Raw genomic sequence first — 19,808 nt, forward strand, 5'->3', positions numbered from 1 at the left:
AAGACATATTACGTCGTTAAATTGTTGAGGAAGATAAGTATTAAATAGATTTTATAATTTCTATTTAAATTATAAAGATTTGTTAGTTTTTTTGTTAAAAATGTATGCAGAAGGTGCGCCAATTCACAATAGCTATGCATAATAGTCATTCACAATAAATTGACCGAATCAGCCGTTCATATATCACTAGATTCTGCAATGGGTGCTCTCGTGCTCTTGTATATTTCGGTATAGTATTTTTGCAATCTGCAATCTTGCAAGAGCAAGAGAATACCCCTAATATGTATTCAATTTCTTCTCTCAAAATTTGTATTTTCCTGCCGTTTGGTACACAGCCTAACTTTGTAACTTCTTTCGTTCATATCGAAATCTTACCATCCCTAAATACTATTCATTTCCGATTTTATATCGATATATTTTTATGTTCACTGAGTGTACGATTAGGGCGTTGTTTTCATTTCTAATTGGATAGTGTGAGTTAACGTTTTTATATTAAAAGTGTTTTTAATATATAATATTACATATTATGAATAAAACGTTTCGTAAACGGTTTTAACGTAGTTGTTGAAGAATACGTTTCGAATAAATTCCACTTAATATTTTCCAACACAATTCCAACACAACTTATGTGTATATACATATGTACATACATACGTGACAATAAATTAACCAACAATCGACTTGATTTTGATTATATTTGTTAGAAGTAAATTTAAATCCAATAAGCGACTTATATGAAACCTTGGACTACACTTTCAGATATTTTTGCACTTAGTAGCGTTAGCTTTCCTTCCATCCAGAGCAGTCGTGTGAAGATTGAGGTAAAGTAACTATGTCAACAATTGAAGAACGTACGGCTTATGAAAAGAATCCATATTTTACTGGACATATCTACGGAAATTTCTCCCCTTTTTATGTGACGATCGCTGTCTGTACTGTCGTACTTGGTTCCATTATCATTTTAAATATAATATTAGGGTGTTGCTCCAAACATCGTAAATATTGGCAGGATAGGCACACAGGTTAAATTTCAGTTATAAAAGTAATATGAAAATATTAATGTAATCGGATTAACAGGTAACCGATGGTTGGTTTCCATTTGGTCAGCTACGCCACATTTGCAGCCACCCTTGGACTTCACAGAACTAAAAGACGCCTCATATTTTGAACGATTCTACGTAAGTCTTTGAACTGAATAGAACACTACAATTGTTTTGACTCATTGCTTATAGAATATAAAAGTATAAAGCGCATCATAAATTCATAAATTTTACACTTGTTTAAAAAAATTGTCTTATAAAGTTATAAGATATAACGAACCGATAACATACTAGTGTAAAAATTTATGATTTAATGATTTTACGATGCGTTATGACACGTTGTAAGTCACCTAAATGTGTTGATAGGGGTGGTTACATGATGTGGTTTAAACTCTGGACATTTTCTTGTTGATTCGTTTATACCGAAATAACAAGTTCTCGGCAAATCACATGTAATTTAAAGTCTCATTTCCTCATAATCTTGTAAATACATCAATAATCCTGAATCCTTCTCAATTCTGAATTAAGATTTTTTTTTGGTTAAAAATGGCTATCAGATCAAATTTATTTAAAGAGTGCCATCTTAGCAACTTTCCAAATAAGGCAGTGTCGAATAAAGTTGTTCGTTACAAAAATGATGAAATCTTTTAAACCAGTAGTTCGATTTTTATAAACTAAAATGTTTTATTTAAAAATTTATTTTAGATGGGAAAAATGAAGGAATTAACAAGGAAGTCTAGAATTTTTTTAGTCACTTTTGTTGTTGTCTTTATCTCCCTTTTTATTACAACCGCAACACATCCTCGAGAATCGGCTGTATAAAAATTCTGTCCAAGTAGCTGAGAGAAGTCCGTAAAAACGTAACACTCGTCATCCATTGTGTAGTATACTGCGTACGATAGAATCTAGTCAGTCAGCCTTTCTCGCCAATTTAATACCCGAAATGATTGGGTTTTTCTTGCGAATGGTTACAACTTACTTCGCTTTCTTATGATAATGTGGCACCTTCTTTTTACCATAATATTTCCTCCCATCAATGCCAACATCTTCCGTAAAGCGTTTAATAAGGCGAGAAATTATTTTAGGGTTAGTCACTACCTCTTTTGCTATTTTCTTAGAAGACCGCTGCGGTTGCTTTTGAAAATTTTTAATAATGCTTTCAGGCACTTCTACATCGCTTGCCATTTTAGTGTTAAATAAATTTTTATTGGACGGACCAGGCATTTCTTCAGAGCTACTAAGATACAATTTCTTTTTTTTATGAAATTTCTAATAGCACAATATGGAAAAGGAATGTAGCGGAAAATTTTATTCGACGCAGTCCTTACAATTTTAACGTGTTCTTTCTCTTCAAAGTTATTTAATCGAATTTATTTCATCTATTCATCAGTTAGAGAAATTGTTTGACTTCCAAATAATGATTGTTTAAGGCGAGTTTTATGAAAACATGATTTTAGTAAAAATGTAATATTATAATTGAAATCCCTCACATGTATATCAGCTGTAATACAATATTTTTATCGAATATTCGAAATAAGTTAGTCAAACTATAATGTCCTGTTGGAAAGTATAATATTATGTATAATTTCTCTATTTTTTATAGCCGAAAACGCATATCTTCCGCGAAGATATCGAAGCACCGGAAGTACACGTGCAACAGCAAATACAAATTGAGCCACCTTCTCATCAATTGCAACAACAAAGACCACAACGTCCGCAAGGCCGTACATTACATCAACAACGACAACGTGAAGAATACGTTGAGCTGCAGAAGCGTGAAAGCGATATCTAAATCAGATAACGGTAGAAAGATGGCATTTATTTTATTTTTTCCGGCTGTAGCTGCCCTTGCTCTCTTTATTGTTGGTGTCATTATATTAATATTGCGATTTGGGCCACGTCTTTGCGGTTTACGCCATCACGCACTTCCCGATAATCATGAATGGGATGAAAAAAGTTATGAGCACGAGATCAGTTATGCCTGAACTAAATTTACAAATGCATTAATTAAAATTACAATTTACAATTTTTATTTCGAATCCACGTTCCATAAAATACGAATAATTCTAAAAATGTAAACATAAATATTACATCGACACCCACGTTGAGACATAGTACAAACTTTGTATATGCTAAACATTATATGACACAAAATCCTTTTATAAATAAGTGCCTTGAGTAATCAACTTTAAATTCGAATACAGTAAGTTTATTGTGTAATCATAAAATATAGACTTCTCAAAACCATTCCGTCCAAAAGGATATTTTAAAAATCTGAGCACAATTTACAACGCTCTATTTTATTCTAGAATGTAAGAAAAATTTGTGTAATTTTTTAACGCCATTTATGTAAACATGTACTGCACAATGAAATATTTTTCCAATAAAAAGTACTAAAAACGTACAAATTGTCTAAATTCCTGTTTTCACATTCTATATTAGCTGGGTTTTGCAAGTAAGCAACCAAATTGTAACTATTTGTAGAAGAAATTTACCACGAATAATAAGTTTTTGTTTGCATTTTTATGTTTTATTTTTAAATATAAGTCTTACAATAATTTAAGATTACTTAATTTTCTTTTAGAAGAAATAAGTTGGGCTTTTTGATGTTGCATTGGTCTTATCAAGCGTGTCTGAACAGGAAGGTCTACAATTCTGATAATTTGTATATTTTTTTTATATATTTTTATCACTGAGGTATAAACGATACAATTTTAAACTAAATAGGAAGAAACTGCACGCAACACATAAGTATTTGATCTTAATGAAAATTTCAATATAAAAATTGTGAAATTCACCTATTTATCCTTGCATAAGGAATTTTTAACATAACACTGCATTTAGAAAAAGCCTTAACAGCGTAGATCGAAATACTACAAAAATATTAGATTAATATAAACTGAAATAAAGAAAACAATAAATAACTATATTAAGTCTCCATATATTTCCCAGTCAAAGGAGTGTAAAAAGATCGCTTCGAAAAACCAGACGCATAAGCTGCGTCTAGTCGGATTTCTTCAACATTAATCTTCTTTCAGATTTCGTATTTGCTTGTTGTTTAAAATTTTAACACAATTTTCTTTTTTTTTTTATTTTTCCTCACTTCTGTAAAAATAGATTATTTACTCCGTCATTCTTTTTGTACAACAACAACAAAACATCTTATTAGTATGCAATAGTCAGCGCCAAACACTTGGTTAACATCACAAGCAAAATTACTTGTTCTTTTCCTTTTTTACTTTTACTTTAGCTTTCGCCTTTGTTTTTGTTTTTCTTCTGATCAATCAAGACTTTTAAAAAGTACTTTGTTTTATTTTTAGTTTCGATTTATATTTTTTTCGGTTTCCACTTTAAAATCTTTTTAGCTTAATAATTATATGTCGCAGGGATAAATAGATATGCAGTTCGAAAAAGAGAGGGGGGAATACATTATTAATGTTTCGATGGATTTGATGATTTGTAGATATAAGGCTGCATTTCTTCTATTTTACAAATATTCTCGCACATTTTATCCCCCTCAAGATAGGCGGTGGTCTTTACACTAACAGTTCTGTTCAGTTACAATAATTTCTAATGCTACCAAATAATGCGACTGTTACTGTTATTATATTTGCTTTTAGTGCCAATTGTAGTAATGGAGATGCCAAATGTGGCGGGACTGATGGTGGAGACTCTGTCAGTGTTTGGAAAGCATTATGTCGGAGCATTCATCACCAATTCGGAAAATGCATTTTCAAGACAATTTTTGAGTTCAGCATATGTAACAATCAAAACGGACTGTTCGTCACGCGACATTAGTTGAACCTAAAAAAAGAAATGAGGTAATAGTTAATAGCTGAATTATCACATCTACATCGTATTAGTTATTTATATTGAGGATTATATTAAAGAAGTACTCGTTCTAATGCGCCGGCATCCAATTTATTTAAGCAGTTTACGATATGTGCGTGATCCAACCATGGACGACCATCTTCTGTGACGGAATGAAACAAATAATCACGAAACAACTTCAGCATATATCTATCACCAGTCTCTGACCAAGTACAATCCATATTAAAACTGAAATAGAAATTCAAATATGTCAATAATGTACACTAACATTCTTCACTAAAATATAAGCAGCACGGGAATATTATATTAATAATTAAGTGCATACTCAGGTCTTTCATTGATGCAGTTTAATTTCACCAATATTCTATAGAGTCGACCATTCTCCATTTCTTTAGCCAACTCGTCTTCTTGCATGTCACACAGGCTTTGTAATGCATCCATTTGTGTATAGAAACGTGCCCCAATCATTGGCATAAGATCAGTTACAGAGCGCCGTTGCGTTGTTGAAAATAGATAGCTATAACAAGAGTCTAGTGAGGAAACGTTACAACAATTTCTTTACACAAAAACTTACACAATGAAGTTACGCAAATCAGTAGAATAGTGACGTGATACCATCTCAATGCTGTTTTGAACATTCTCTCGCTGAACTGATTGTAAGCATCGACATGCCAAGGCTAATACCAGCCGACCCAAGGCAGTCAAATCATCCTGCAATTTCCAATTTGGAATTATAGGTTAATTTGCCGGTAGTGTACTAAATAAAATATGTAGACATATACTTGCTGATGCATGCTAGCCACTGCCAGAGGATTAGCTGCATTCGGGTCGAATTGTGCTATGTCACTTGTACCACAAAAACTTAGGCGCATCCGTTTACCAGTTACTAGTACTTTTGTTGGATCCAAGACCCTTTCGATTTTGAATTTCAATTTCTAATTAAAAACAAATATAATGGAATAGCTTCTGATCTTCGACTCACTTGCAGGCGAGTCCTGCCTGATGGATTGCACGTAAACCGGCTGTCAGTTGCATGATAATTGACCAAATACTCGCTTCCGGCAATAACGGGCCATTGTTAGTACGTTGTAAGTTACTTTTGTGGCTTCAAGAGAAAAAAAGATACATATATACTACGCAAGTTCGTTAACTAAAACATTACCTTTTTAAAACCAAATTAAACTCAAATTAAAATGAACAATTTTATTTTATAAAAAGTAAACTTATTCGATACCTGAATGGGCGCGCATCGCCTTGGAATGGATCGGGATAACCATTGGACTCCTGTGTAGGCGTAAAGTATTTTGTAAGCAAGGTTTGTGAACCGGGATGATAATCATAAACTAATACTAACGCTATAAACGAAAAAAACATATAAATATATATATTTATACATAGAGTAAAGTCTTATAGCCAATAAGTTTGCATACAATTATCACCAAATGCTTTTGTCGTGAATATCTCACGCAGTTGTACCACATTCGAATGTTGCAATTTCTTCCACATCTCTACTACAGCCATACATTTTGTTGATTGGAGGCGAAAACCTTAAAAATTTTAATTCAAGTTTATGTTATTTTTCATAAAATGTTATTCTCTTGTAAAATTTTGATCAAAGGTGTTAACATGGACCACCTTTTATCTAGATTTAACGTTACTTAACGTTTTTTATTTAAGTTAACTTAATACTATATACGATTTGGGGTCATATAGTCTACGAAGTGCTACTGTGATCAAATTGAAAGGTGAATTTTTGATTCATACTTCGCGTGTTTTTCGAATGGGAAAAGATTTTTTTCTGTAAGTGATCACAGTAGTAAGTATAGCGTACAAGCTTGGAATCTTTTTTCTTAACCTTTATATATAATATCATGTGAATTTTACGTGGCATTATCTTGCTAAAAAAAATCTATGGTTCCTTACAAAACCATTCAGAAAAGTTTATTAACCGCTGCCTAGTAGTTTGATATAATTCATCGTATTCATTTTATGCGTTGGAAAACATTTTGGGATTGCACCATTGTCCAAAAAGCTCCCCATACCATTAGAGAACCTCCCTAAAATTTCTCAAATGCCTTGTTTCCAGTGGTCATCGAATAACTCTCCAGTAGTTGTCATAGCCGTTGGGTCCATCTTAATCAAACTTTTTATCGTCTTTAAAACCACTTTTTTCACTCATCGTCCCATAACAAGTGCCTTTGGGCATATTGCATCCTTCTGGTTTTATGACCAGATGGCAAAATAGGTTGAGAAGCTCCTTTAACTTACTATTATTTCTTTAAGACAAACTCACTTTAAGTCTTTAAAATTACAAAATAAATGCCACGTCTTGCCGCTAACGAATACTTTCCTTAACTGTACGCTATAATTATTTCGCTCTTAATGAAAGAGCGCAAATTAAATAAAAAGTAACGGTACTAGAAAAGCTCTGGTGCTACTAACAAATGATCAAGTTCGTAGCAATTGCTTACACGCTTAACTTTCAAAAATCGAAGTGCGCGATAATTTCCATTTCTTAGATTGTACACTATACTTATTTCGTGGACTGTATTAATGTTGTATTCAATTCTCGACGTTGATCGTAACTTCTGAACAAACGTTTTTCTTTTGGTTTTATAGCGACCGGTGGATAATAAATATATTTTTATTATTTTTACTTGTTTGTCATTTCAAAAGTTCATAATTTAAAAATTAAAATATCTTCATTAAATTTGTTTCCTGGGAACTAAAATCAATATGCTACTTTTCGTGTAGATAATTTAGTATCAAAATTAATTAACTTTTTATATTTAATTTGTATACGTAAAATAATTTATGTCCTTACACATACCATGTAATCTCCGTAAGCAATATTTAATGCCAGTAGTGCTATGTGTTGCCTTATAAGTGGATGAAAGAATAGTGATTTTTCCGTGCAGTGCCTGAACTGGTTCCAGGGGGTACAAAGAATGATAATTGTCTACTTCCGGTGGAAGGGCATTTTGTGCCACGTCGGCTGGGTCCAGCATTAAATTTGAGATCTCGTTGCGGGCAAGAATTTCTGATCGCATCTCATCAGGTAGGAAGAAGGCAGATTCCAAGTGTGTTTTAGGCTGCAATGCAATTAAATTGGAAGCTGGTCCTGGATACACATGATGGCCGGTATATAGCAGTGGAGGTTGTACTGCTGGTATTGGTGCCACCACCGAAGGTGGGGCGTGATGCGCACTAACGGGGTCAACAACATTATTCACCACTGCACTATTGTTGGCGGCGGTCGTATGGTTGGCAGTTGGGTAAAAATAGATGGTACCACCTACGTTCTCCTGCATTAAATATATTTTTAGATCGAAGGTTATATAATAAATCAATGATTAAATCATTCTCAAACCTGATGCACGTTCGCTGGTAACGTTGTTGGTATGGGCGAGGCGTGGGGTGTGATTCGCGTTGGAGATTTTTCGCTTCCGCCACTTACAAGATTTGTAGGCGATTCGTTAAGCAGCATATTACCGCGCACTTTCATAGGTGTCGACATGTTCACATATGATTTCGTCCCAGTCGGTGGCTGAGTTGTCGAAATGACTCCGTTTACTAAGGCGTGTGACGGTTGGGTCGGCTGCTGCGATTGCTGTTGAAGTTTATGGTGATGTTGCTGTTGTAGTTGTTTTTGTTGTGCAACGGCGGCTGCAGCTGCCTTCTGCAGACCAAGCAGAGACGAAGGAGTACTATTCACCGATTTCGCTACAGATGGGCCAACGCCGCCAACAACATTGACACCGGCACTGCCAAGACCGTTGCTCAGCATAGGAGTATGATAAGGTGTATAGAAATTTGGGGACGAATTTATGCGATTTGGAATGAATTCGGGAGACTGCGGGGTAACCTGGTAAGCAAGTTATAAACTTATAAAATACACAGAAGTCTGCTTAATAAAATGAAAGGTAAATACATATGTATGTACATATGTATACTAGAAAATGCGGCCACGCGTTGCTGTGGCTATGGTATACATTAAATACTATTATTAAAAAAACTACGTAAAATATTATTTATTAAAGGCGAAAGCGTTATTGCCGGTATAAGAATCCAAATGATTGTACTTGAGTTTAAATTTTCATAATGATTGACACAAATGTTTGTCAATGCAGTAAAAAATAAATTTTCTATCGGGTGATTTTTTAAGAGCTTGATAACTTTTTTTAAAAAAACGCATAAAATTTGCAAAATCTCATCGGTTCTTTATTTGAAACGTTAGATTGGTTCATGACATTTACTTTTTGAAGATAATTTCATTTAAATGTTGACCGCGGCTGCGTGTTAGGTGGTCCATTCGGAAAGTCCAATTTTGGGCAACTTTTTCGAGCATTTCGGCCGGAATAGCCCGAATTTCTTCGGAAATGTTGTCTTCCAAAGCTGGAATAGTTGCTGGCTTATTTCTGTAGACTTTAGACTTGACGTAGCCCCACAAAAAATAGTCTAAAGGCGTTAAATCGCATGATCTTGGTGGCCAACTTACGGGTCCATTTCTTGAGATGAATTGTTCTCCGAAGTTTTCCCTCAAAATGGCCATAGAATCGCGAGCTGTGTGGCATGTAGCGCCATCTTGTTGAAACCACATGAGTCAACATTTAAATGAAATTATCTTCAAAAAGTAAATGTCATGAACCAATCTAACGTTTCAAATAAAGAACCGATGAGATTTTGCAAATTTTATGCGTTTTTTTTTAAAAAAATCAAAGCTCTTAAAAATCACCCGATATATGCCATTTTACCCTGAATTATAATAATCATTGTTATTTATTTATTATTATTATTATTTTTGTTTTTTGAATTTGAACACAACTTGTGTTTAGAATTATATTTTTATACTCTGGCAACGTGTTGTTGCAGAGTATAATAGTTTTGTTCACTTAACGGTTGTACGTGTCAACTATCTTGATGAAACTTTGCATGTGCGTTCCATGGCACTAAAAAAATACGAAAACCTATAAAACCTAAGCATTTAGTTACTGTAATTTGGCATACTATGGCGAGTGGAAAATTCTCATAGCGGAAATATTATACAAACTTCTAGCAAGAGTGTGAAAATGGATGATAACCCCACTCACTCTCCGTATAACGATACTGTTAAAAACTACTAAAACCTTAATAAATCAATAACTAAAAAACGGGCTTAAATGGAACCAGGCCAAAATTTGACGATATGCGTGGCATTGCCTACTTTTGGGTAAAATCAAATATCTCGAAACCCGCAAGACCGATTTCAACCAAATTCGGCATATTCTACTGACATTCTTATGTGACAGGGTGAATATGAGTGTAATTGGACTACAGCCACGCCTACTTCTCATAAAACAAAATTTTAAAGTGACTTTATACCGTATATACGAGTATCGGTCAATATGTGAGTTATCTCAATAAAATAATATTTGTAAGGAATAAAAACGGGAGAAAACTCGCCCTAGACCCCATATAGCTAATAAGTCTTACGTACCTGTAACAATTACCCCAGCTTTAATCCTTGCAAGAAACAAGAGTATGAAATGTTCAGTTATTTCCGAACTCAGCCCTTCCTTATGTTTATTTATGAATTGTTTTGGCTTTAAACATAATTGAAATATAAACTATCTTATCTTTAAATTAGATTAAAAGCGGTGAATAAATTTTATTAAATCAGTTCAGTACCGGAGAAAACTTGACAAGTAATTTTTATATTGGTGTCTGCATACAGTCTACATACACTGCGTTACATCAGGTTAGCACACTTCAGTTTAAATAGTGTTGGTTATTTTCTATCAAAACTAAAGAAACAACAATTCTAAAATTATTTGCTAAAGTAAAATAACAAACAATTAGTGTTTTATCTTTAAACATAATATTTATTTAAACGATTTAAATATGGTTATCACGTTAGCAAACACCACATATTTTATGTTGTTGAACATTTTTATCCAAGAACATATTTTTAAATATACATATGTAATAACCAATTTAAACGTTTGTATATTATTTTAATACTAAGCCATGTTGCGAATGATCTCAATGTTCCGATTGGCTAGAGATTCGGACAATTTCCCAATATAATTTAAGGAAATTGATGACAAGCCTTTTTAATACTTTCAACTAATTTCTCTTTAGTGGAATACTGCTGGACACACTACAAAATTGTACGATCCAACCATTTCCAAATCTTTTCTATAATATTTATGTCGGAGGACTAAGGTTCTGTCTTAAATTAATCCAGGTAGTGTGAATTTAGAGCTTTATCGTATCGTTCAAAATGTCAAAAAAATTTTTAAAATGGGGGAAAGCTGTTTTGACATTTTAATTATTACAACCCAATGTGTCAAAAGTAATAGTAAAGTCTATAATGTCAAATTCAGCTTTTTTCTTTTGTATAAATAAATATAAAAAATAAATAAAAATAATAATTTTTTTAAAAATTTCAACCAATGAAAATGCGTTTTTTTTTTAGTGATAACTGAATACAAATAGATTGTAAATTACACAAAATCATCAAAATATAAACAGAAAATGCATGAGAAAGGCAAAAAAACAACTAATTTTGAAGTAACGGACACAATTCCATATCGACGCAGCTATCTATAATTGAACTGAAAGCGATTTCCTTTAGCCATATTAAATAAAATAAAGCTCTTAAGCAATAAAAAATTTGGTATCAATTGGTATCAAGATATTCCAGCTCTGAAGACAAAATCAAACCAATTAAAATGTGCTAACCTGATGATGCAAAAACAAAGCTCACATTTCGACTAAATGGAACAGAAAATAGAAAAAACCTTATAACGGGACATTCTTTTCACATGTTTTCCTAACCAGTTCAAACAAAGTTGAAAAATCAGCAAACAATAAAGTATCTGTGAATTTATAACACAAAATCAGAAGCAATTGTATAAGACTGAATGTCCACCTTTCAACATATGGCTGTGCTCGAGAAAAAATAATTTCCCAAAAGCCAGAATAGATCTTTAGATTGCTGCATACCTTGCATTTTTTGCATTGAATTACATTACACAAAAGCAAAATTAGTTGGTTCAAATTTATATAATTATTTACCATATACGTCGCAAGTTTACTTTCTGAGGGAATTCCGTTCGAAGGAGGATAAAAAATCGGATCCATTGCAGCTGTGTCTGAAATATTGGATAGTTAAAATTTAAGATTTTATCATTTTTCGATACCTTTTAAATTCTTATTTATTATTTATTTATTAAATTTTAATCGAAAGAAAAAAATAGAAATACATCCTAAAATCTGAAATAGCCATACACAATAAAAAGTGACTACTTCAACGTATCATGCGGCACATGATGTTTTTGTAATAGTGTAATACATAGATAAAAGCTCGGCAGTATGCGGAAATTAATAGTCCTATATTCCTAGATACTGTTTACATATGTATGTCCCATACCCTATTAACAAAAAATTTCCTTTTGGCAGCTTTTATAACAAGCATTTAATCAGAGTTTTTAATTTTTTGTTCTTAGAGAGCGAAATCAAATTGGTTACTTTCTCCTGCCCAACATTTGTTTCCGATTTTTTACGCTCTTTTTATTATTTCTCGTTGGGAATGCAATTTAAATATTCTAAATATGCGCTTATTTGCGAGAACACTCCAGAAGCATTTCAAAAGCTTAGTGTTCAAACGTGCTAAATCCACTGTTTATGAAAATGTAAGATAGCACAACTCAAAATACGTCATTACTTCATATGCATTGTTATGGAGTCGTATGTAAATGCAAAGTTTAAAAAATTGCATTACAAAGTATCATTTTAGTTCTACATTTTATTGAATTTTGTACATAGAATTGCAACTTTTTGAATAAGTCAATGGCAAAAAATTAAGTCAGCGTACCGAGCTACATAAATCAGTAAATATTGCGTCTACAGTCAAATAAAACATTTGACTTTGACGTAAGGTATGATATGGCAGATTCCCAATAAACAACTGGATGTGAGGAAGTGTTATAGAGTGTATTATGGTTGGGCCTGGGGAGCAACCACGTGTGTTGGAGACCTCATATTCATAAAAGGAAATATGAACAAAAAAAGATACCGTTCTTCGCATATTAAAAATCAATTTAGCACAAAGTATTGAAGAACAAGATCGGCGCAGCAACTTCAGGGTTTACCAAAGCAACGACCCTAAACGTAGGTCGACAATTGTAAACTAAAATATAAAAAAGTAAATTCTATTTTCATATAATATCGTTTATAATAATTAAATTATTATTTCATAACTATCTTTATTAATTAAAATTAAATGAGTTTGTAAAAATTACACTCACTGAATTTGACATTCATGTAATTTGTAATATGCAAATTCGGGTATAACAGATTTATATACATACACATGTGAATATTTGAGCAGAAACAGCTGAATCAAACCTTGCAGAGCTTACTTGTTGCAGAGTTAAAAAAAATAAATAAATAAACAAGTTTCTTAAAAATGTAAGCTAATGTTAACAAGTCAACTCTTTTTGTACTTAAACTCAGATATATGTACATATATTGTTTTGTAAATGTATCATATTTATGTATAACTACGTTTGTTAACGCCTACATTAGCTAAACAAATGATACGACAACTTTTAGGCTAACAGACGAAAAATGGCTTACCAGTACACATTATTTTTTACATGATATTGGCAAACATTGGGCCAAATAATCACCGAACGACAAAATTTTGTAAATATATGCACATAACGTGCATAGTATACAGCATACAGTGTGAGACAAAACTCAAGCACAGAATCTACCTTGTCGGTATTTAATTAAATAAAATCATAAAATAGGCATTACAATTATAATTTTATTATTAGAACATTCATTGTCATTCATTTAATTCTAAGAATTAAACAAAATAACTTATTAAAAAAAAAAAAATTAAATGAAAAACTTCAAAATTCGGGTGAGGGATTTATAAATGCAAAATTTTATTTTAATGTTTTTTTTGCGTATCCTTTATTTCTCAATACAGCTTTACATCGCCGAAGCTTGGAGATAATAAATTTATTTATTGTATCGCCGGAAATGCTTTTCCATGTTTTTTTACTTGAATGAATAAAGCGTCCTTATTTTTAAAATTTTTCATGGGTTCTCTATGGGATTTATTCTTCAGCATGCGTCAGCATAATATTCTGAAGTTTATTTTTTATATACCATTCAAGCCATTGACAGAATTGGTCTCATTTCATGACGTGAAACCCAACCCCACACTAGTACATTGCCTCCACCGTGTTTCACCAGGCCTGTAATATAATGCAGCGTTGTCCCTTTGGCCTGCGTAATAGTTTCAAAAGTACTGCAAATTTCATTCGAGTCAGTCTATTCTTTAAAGAACACACATGTAGCATGAAAGTCCATCTTGGACAGCTCGGTGTTGTATGGATCTCTGTAATCGAGCCATTGAAATACTTTTCACTTAAGTATACAAACATCCTCATTTAAAAACGAAGCCCAATTTTTTCTAAGTTGTTTAATTTTTACTAGTTTAATAAGAACAGCGAATGTTATATTAATAAAAATAAAGAACGAATCATTTAATGACTACACTTGGTTTAAATATGTACCGATGTTTTAGTTTTGTCGCACACTGTATAACCCAATGTTATTATTGAAAAGAAGAGAAAACACTTTCTAAATGGCCTTTACAAATAAAAAGCTATACTCGTCAAACAAACGAACTTCGATTATAAATCGAAATATTGTGTATTTGCCATATTGTATTTGCTGTAGGAAAAGAGTAGGTGGGTGAATATTCTGTTTGCACCATCTTCATTAAAAACCACAGTTATATCTCCTAATTTACTGAATTCAACAAACTTTTAATTGACAGATCTGGCGGATGTGTGCAACGATTTTTTACTAAGCCTCTGCATAAGAGATCGTTTGCCATAATCTTTTTGGACGGATAAACGTTAGTACATACTGTATTCTGTAAATTAATTTAAGACAACTGTTTGATTCTTTGGACGGATGAACGTTTTAAAACAATGGTATTGCCTAGGACCTTTGTATGTTTTTAAATAAGCATAAATATCATGAAAGCATGATAATGGTATGTACAACTATATATACATACAATATAGTATGTATGTATATCAATTATCCAAGACGTCTTTGTGTTATAATAACCTTAATGTTAACATGCTATGTGCCACATTTTTAAATGCATTTTATTACAATAAAAACCGCAAAAACATTAGGTTATAATTTCCTTCATTGCTACATTATCAAAAGTACTGATGCCACTTACCTGCTGGGAAGAAATTGTTTAAGAACGTTGACATTTTTCACCTCAACAATCAGCTAAGCGGGGGATTGTCGGTGGCGGTGGGTTATATGCCTTGTCGTGTTCTTCGTTGATTTAAAAATCGGGGTCGTGGTCGGAATGGCCGTCGTTTTAAAAGTAAGTTTTTATTGCTCGTTTTTTTTTTTTTTTTTTAATTTTTGTTATTTAATAATTTTGTAGTTATGTTATCTTTCAAAAGTTGGATTCGATATTTTGACAGTCATTGTAGATTAACTGATACATACTTGTTTTTGTTATTGAGCATTGTTTACTAAATTGTCTACAAATTATTCTTTGAGGTTTTTTTTGTTTTTAATCAGGAAACAAATAAAATAATATATTAATTAAAAATATCTCTTTCCGTTTTATTAATATTAAGATTATTAATAATAACGAAAAGTTAATTATATATGACTTTGTTTATATTTCAATACCTGCGATAATACAGAATATTATAGGATTCCTTGCAAAGCTCAAAATACTAACATTAGTAATTTTCTCATAGAACAACAAAAGCACTAGTTGCAAGTATTGGAGAAATACAAATGCTAGTTGTGATTGTTGATCATACCAATGTAAAGCTATATCAACATAAGCAGATGGAGTTCGAATATATACATAGATTAGATATACATATATCCATTTTTGTATTAATACTAGAGTACTATAATCAGAGAAAGAACAAAAGAACAAACTGAAACAAAACGGCTCTGAAGTGGAGTTAGTATTCAACTGCTCTCGTGAAAGAAAATTTTGTCGAAGTATGGAAAGAAAGATACTGTAGGTACAAATAACTCATCGTATTTCAAAGATTGAGTTGTAATTATAAATTAAGAAGTTCCATCGTAAACATCGTTCTGATAGTCCTTCTAAGTTAGCGACCGAGATCAAGGGTACATTATTAAAAACTTTAACAAAATACACGACTTAAGCCTTTCCAAATAGCAACTTGTTGTACAATATCAGTCTACATTCATATGTATGTGGTCTCGAAAATATGTTATAAAATATGCCAAAGCAATTGCTCACATCCCCCATCTAGATGCCTGTTAAGCTTATTATATAAGTCGAGAACACAATGTCTGCTACAAATCCGACTTAAAAAGGATCATTTCCGAGGAGCGGAATACATTTTCAACACAAGAAAGGGTGAAAATATACATACTTAACGTTTTAAAACTTCTGCTTACCACTGTTGCGCTGATTTTAGGAGTTTCGAACAAGTATATATGTACATATGTACTTAAGAACTTGCTTCAATTTTTTTATACTAGAAAAACTATTAACCATTCTTGTAAATAAGCTTTTCTTGACTACTGTATAACATCTTTTATATTTCTTGTAAACTAATTTCAATAAATATAGCAACTCTCCCACAGCGGGTTTCACATTACCGGATTTAACCCTTATTTTATCCAACCAAGGGCTATTATTTTGATCTAAAATATTTTAATGCTTACGAGAAATATTTTAAGAATATTTTCTTATTTAATAAAATATATACTTTTTTTAATATAAGTATTATTAATTAACTTTTGATAATTATATAAGTGAACAATACCCATATGCAATAGCAAAGGGAATCCAAATAAGATTATCCTATTAGATATTTATATATAAAACATATATATGTACATATGTGAATGCCTACATTCCCGTTTTTAAAATATCCTAACAGCCGGTTATGGAAATGGGTAAATTTATTCTTATTTGTATATAAGTACATAATTCGTAACAGGCACGTACACAAATCTTATATGTATTAAACGAAGCTTGTAAAAGTGTATATGTTCATGAATGTTTTTCCACAAATCCATTCCAGAAAAATACGAAAGAAAACGAAGAGAAAAACGTGAAGAGAGCTTTTACATACATATATATTTATATAGAAGTAAACAAAAACAGCTGCCGTTTTTACTGCCTATGCTTCGTATCTACTTTACTGCTTTCTATTTCAAAACATTCTTTGTGCAATTTGTGTACCTTAACTTTAGTTATTTAAATAGTTATTAATGATTTGCTTTATATATGTAATTTGAAATTTTGAAAACAATATTTATCCATTATATTAACGCAATAAGCAGTGTATATAAAATCTCAGTATAATGGTTCACGCTGGATTAATACTAATGGAATATATATGCACGATACACATATACAGATGCACATATTTATGTGCACTTGACAATTTTGCCAACTTTGAAAGCAAAAAGTTATTATATATTCTGAATAGGTCAATTTATATAAATAACAGTTGTATCAACAGTTAAACTATCAGTATTTTCGTTTTTGTATTTTCCAAAAAAGTTCACATACACAATACTTCTTTACTGAGGAAGTTTTATATACGAAGTCGAAGGTAATTCTTTGTATATACTACCGATTTACAAGACCGCTACTATTTATTCTTATAAACTTCTTCGTGGATGAGTTGAAATCCAAAACTTTCTAATAATTTCAAACATTGTCAATTTGTTGTTTAATTGAAAATGCAAAATATGCCTATCATGTGGGTATCATTTAGAAAATAGCCCTTCTCGTACTCTTTGACCAAATAGTATGGCTGCTGAAACTTTGTATAGGCAATTATGTCGCAGAAAGTTTTAAGTTATAATGTCGAACGCTACGCAATTTAACTTCATAAAACGTCGCGCACACATGCAAACCGTTGTCTAAAAACGAAGAAAAAGTTAAACCTTGATCGTTGTTGCGCTAGAGCGCCGCGCAAAAACTAATCACATAACACAAGAATGTAAACTCTCCACTTAAAATCTAATTTTGCACATTTTCCATCATTTTTAAACACAATTAAGATTTCTTTATTAAAAATATATTTATTTACATTATTGAGTATGCTGATGTTTGCCTCGCGTGACTGTTTCCACTGCGTCTTCGTCGAAAAACTTTTCCTCTAATTTTTCACCTATGCCATTCGAATATGTTTGCCTCACTCGCACTACTGTTGTTTACATTGTACAATATACGTTCTCTGTATTGCTTATTGGCGAGAGTGCTGCCAGCTTTAATTGCTTCAAAGGAAAGAAGGAAGAACAAATAGCAAACATATCATAGCGCCCTCTGAAAGTGAAATTTGGGCAAGTTAAAAAATTGAAATCACTATACCTATGTAGGGTTACCCACTCGAAGTGTTACCAAATTCAAACTGCTATAACTACCACACTATTAATGACAGCGCGCTTAAATTTACACCAATAACAAATCATTCCATTGTTTACAAGCGTACAAAAACATTTTAGTCTGTGTCGTGTGAAAAAAAGTTATACGTGATGGAATTTAAACGTAATAGTGTGATTGCTTTATATTTGGCTGGAAAATCACAAGCAGCAATTGTTCGTCAGCTAAAACATCTCGAAGTGAACAAAATGTTTATGTATCGCACTATAAATCGTTACAATGATACTGGCAGCATCGCAAAACGCCATGGAGGTGGTCATAAGAAAACAGCAACATCACCTGAGATGATTCGAAAAGTGAAGGCTCGACTTGAACGAAATCCACGTCGAAGTGGCAATCAAATGGCTAAAGAGCTGAAAATTTCGCAAAGTTCAATGCAACGACTGTTGAAAAATGAGCTAAAGGTCAAGCCTTACAAGTTCCAAAAAGGACACAATCTTACACCGCAGCAAAAAAAGTTAGACTCGAAAGAGCGAAGGAGTTGTTACACTTGCACGAACGTGGCGAATTTCCGAACATTGTGTTTTCTGATGAGAAGAATTTCCCTATTGAGCAATTCATAAACTCTCAAAATGACCGTGTTTACTTGACCGAACGCACGTACGAGAATTTAAGCCTACGAATGGCCACCTGAAGTAATTTCCCATCGCAAGTGATGGTATGGGCTGCCGTGACCGCTGATGGGCGCTCTCCAGTCGTTTTCATCGAGCCTGGTGTCAAAGTAAATGCGACTTATTATCGTGAAAATATTTTGGAAGGTGCTTTAGAGCCGTGGGCACGTAAACACTTCGGCCGGAAAGAATGGACGTTCCAACAAGACTCGGCGCCGTCACATAAAGCGAGAATTAACCAAGAGTGGTTAAAAAATCATGTTCCACGCTTCATTTCGTCGACACAATGGCTTTCGAATTCACCAGACGCAAATCCGATGCACTTTTCCATCTGGTCCATTTTAGAGAGCAAGGTGCGGACTAAAAAATACACCAGTATGGATGCGCTCAAGAAAGCGATTGTACGTGAATGGGCCAAAATACCACAAGCTCACATTCGTGCAGCATGCAACTCGTTTTTTGACCGTTTGAGGGCCATAGTCAAGGCAAAAGGTGGCCATATCGAGCTAAAGTGAATGGATTCTAAATTTTTGATTATTTTCATACATTTTTGTCATTGGAATCAATAAAAATATTATCAAACTAAAAAATTATAGTCGTTTGAATAGGTAACACTTCGAGTGGGTAACCCTATCTATACCAGTTATTTTTATACCCTGAACAGGGTAAATTAAGTTTACCACGATCTTTATAATACCCAAAAAAAACGTCAAAAACCTTATGAGTATGTATGCATATATGTATATATATATACATATATATGATCAGCGTAACGAGAAGAAAAATATTAATTTATTTCTGTTTATGCTATAAAATATTTACCTGTGGAGGGTA

The 19,808-nt window shown here is 32.5% G+C and overlaps 3 protein-coding genes across 9 annotated transcripts; 2 read left to right on the plus strand and 1 right to left on the minus strand.

Moving 5' to 3' along the window:
• Positions 1-417: 417 nt before the first annotated feature.
• Positions 418-2,832, plus strand: LOC126762745 (uncharacterized). 2 transcript variants are annotated; one of them, XM_050479735.1, is made up of 4 exons: positions 418-473; positions 760-1,022; positions 1,078-1,178; positions 2,644-2,832. In XM_050479735.1, the coding sequence occupies exons 2-4, from the start codon at positions 833-835 to the stop codon at positions 2,830-2,832; spliced, it is 480 nt and encodes a 159-aa protein (XP_050335692.1). In that variant the 5' UTR covers positions 418-473; positions 760-832. The 2 variants fall into 2 exon arrangements, with proteins under 2 accessions (XP_050335692.1, XP_050335690.1); XM_050479733.1 differs by lacking the exon at positions 418-473 and having other exon boundaries at positions 516-1,022.
• Positions 2,833-2,851: 19 nt separating this feature from the next.
• LOC126762746 (uncharacterized) lies at positions 2,852-3,457 on the plus strand. The gene has a single exon (XM_050479736.1). It carries the CDS (start codon positions 2,852-2,854, stop codon positions 3,023-3,025), a length of 174 nt encoding a protein of 57 aa, XP_050335693.1. The 3' UTR covers positions 3,026-3,457.
• LOC126762741 (PAN2-PAN3 deadenylation complex subunit PAN3) lies at positions 3,048-18,117 on the minus strand. Of its 6 annotated transcripts, none has more exons than XM_050479726.1 (13): positions 18,011-18,117; positions 15,133-15,460; positions 11,931-12,007; positions 8,242-8,736; positions 7,702-8,176; positions 6,302-6,418; positions 6,106-6,226; positions 5,854-5,976; positions 5,654-5,783; positions 5,446-5,582; positions 5,197-5,388; positions 4,937-5,099; positions 3,048-4,844 (listed from the first exon to the last, which is right to left on the minus strand). In XM_050479726.1, exons 2-13 carry the CDS (start codon positions 15,164-15,166, stop codon positions 4,734-4,736), a joined length of 2,175 nt encoding a protein of 724 aa, XP_050335683.1. In that variant the 5' UTR covers positions 15,167-15,460; positions 18,011-18,117; the 3' UTR covers positions 3,048-4,733. The 6 variants fall into 6 exon arrangements, with proteins under 6 accessions (XP_050335683.1, XP_050335685.1, XP_050335684.1 ...); XM_050479728.1 differs by having other exon boundaries at positions 15,133-15,448; positions 18,011-18,094; XM_050479727.1 differs by lacking the exon at positions 18,011-18,117 and adding an exon at positions 17,865-17,985.
• Positions 18,118-19,808: the final 1,691 nt, after the last annotated feature.

The sequence above is a fragment of the Bactrocera neohumeralis genome, chromosome 6 (genome assembly GCF_024586455.1).
Source record: "Bactrocera neohumeralis isolate Rockhampton chromosome 6, APGP_CSIRO_Bneo_wtdbg2-racon-allhic-juicebox.fasta_v2, whole genome shotgun sequence".
Lineage (NCBI taxonomy): Eukaryota > Metazoa > Arthropoda > Insecta > Diptera > Tephritidae > Bactrocera > Bactrocera neohumeralis.

Excerpts from the sequence above, each read along its gene's own strand:
- LOC126762745 (XM_050479735.1), top strand. The coding sequence starts at position 833 with ATGTCAACAATTGAAGAACGTACGGCTTATGAAAAGAATCCATATTTT. Across the intron at positions 1,023-1,077 it reads TTGGCAGGATAGGCACACAG|GTAACCGATGGTTGGTTTCC; the intron begins GTTAAATTTCAG and ends TCGGATTAACAG. Across the intron at positions 1,179-2,643 it reads CATATTTTGAACGATTCTAC|CCGAAAACGCATATCTTCCG; the intron begins GTAAGTCTTTGA and ends TATTTTTTATAG.
- LOC126762746 (XM_050479736.1), top strand. The coding sequence starts at position 2,852 with ATGGCATTTATTTTATTTTTTCCGGCTGTAGCTGCCCTTGCTCTCTTT.
- LOC126762741 (XM_050479726.1), bottom strand. The coding sequence starts at position 15,166 with ATGTCAACGTTCTTAAACAATTTCTTCCCAGCAG. Across the intron at positions 8,737-11,930 it reads GTAAACTTGCGACGTATATG|GTTACCCCGCAGTCTCCCGA; the intron begins GTAAATAATTAT and ends CTTGCTTACCAG. Across the intron at positions 8,177-8,241 it reads TACCAGCGAACGTGCATCAG|GAGAACGTAGGTGGTACCAT; the intron begins GTTTGAGAATGA and ends TATTTAATGCAG.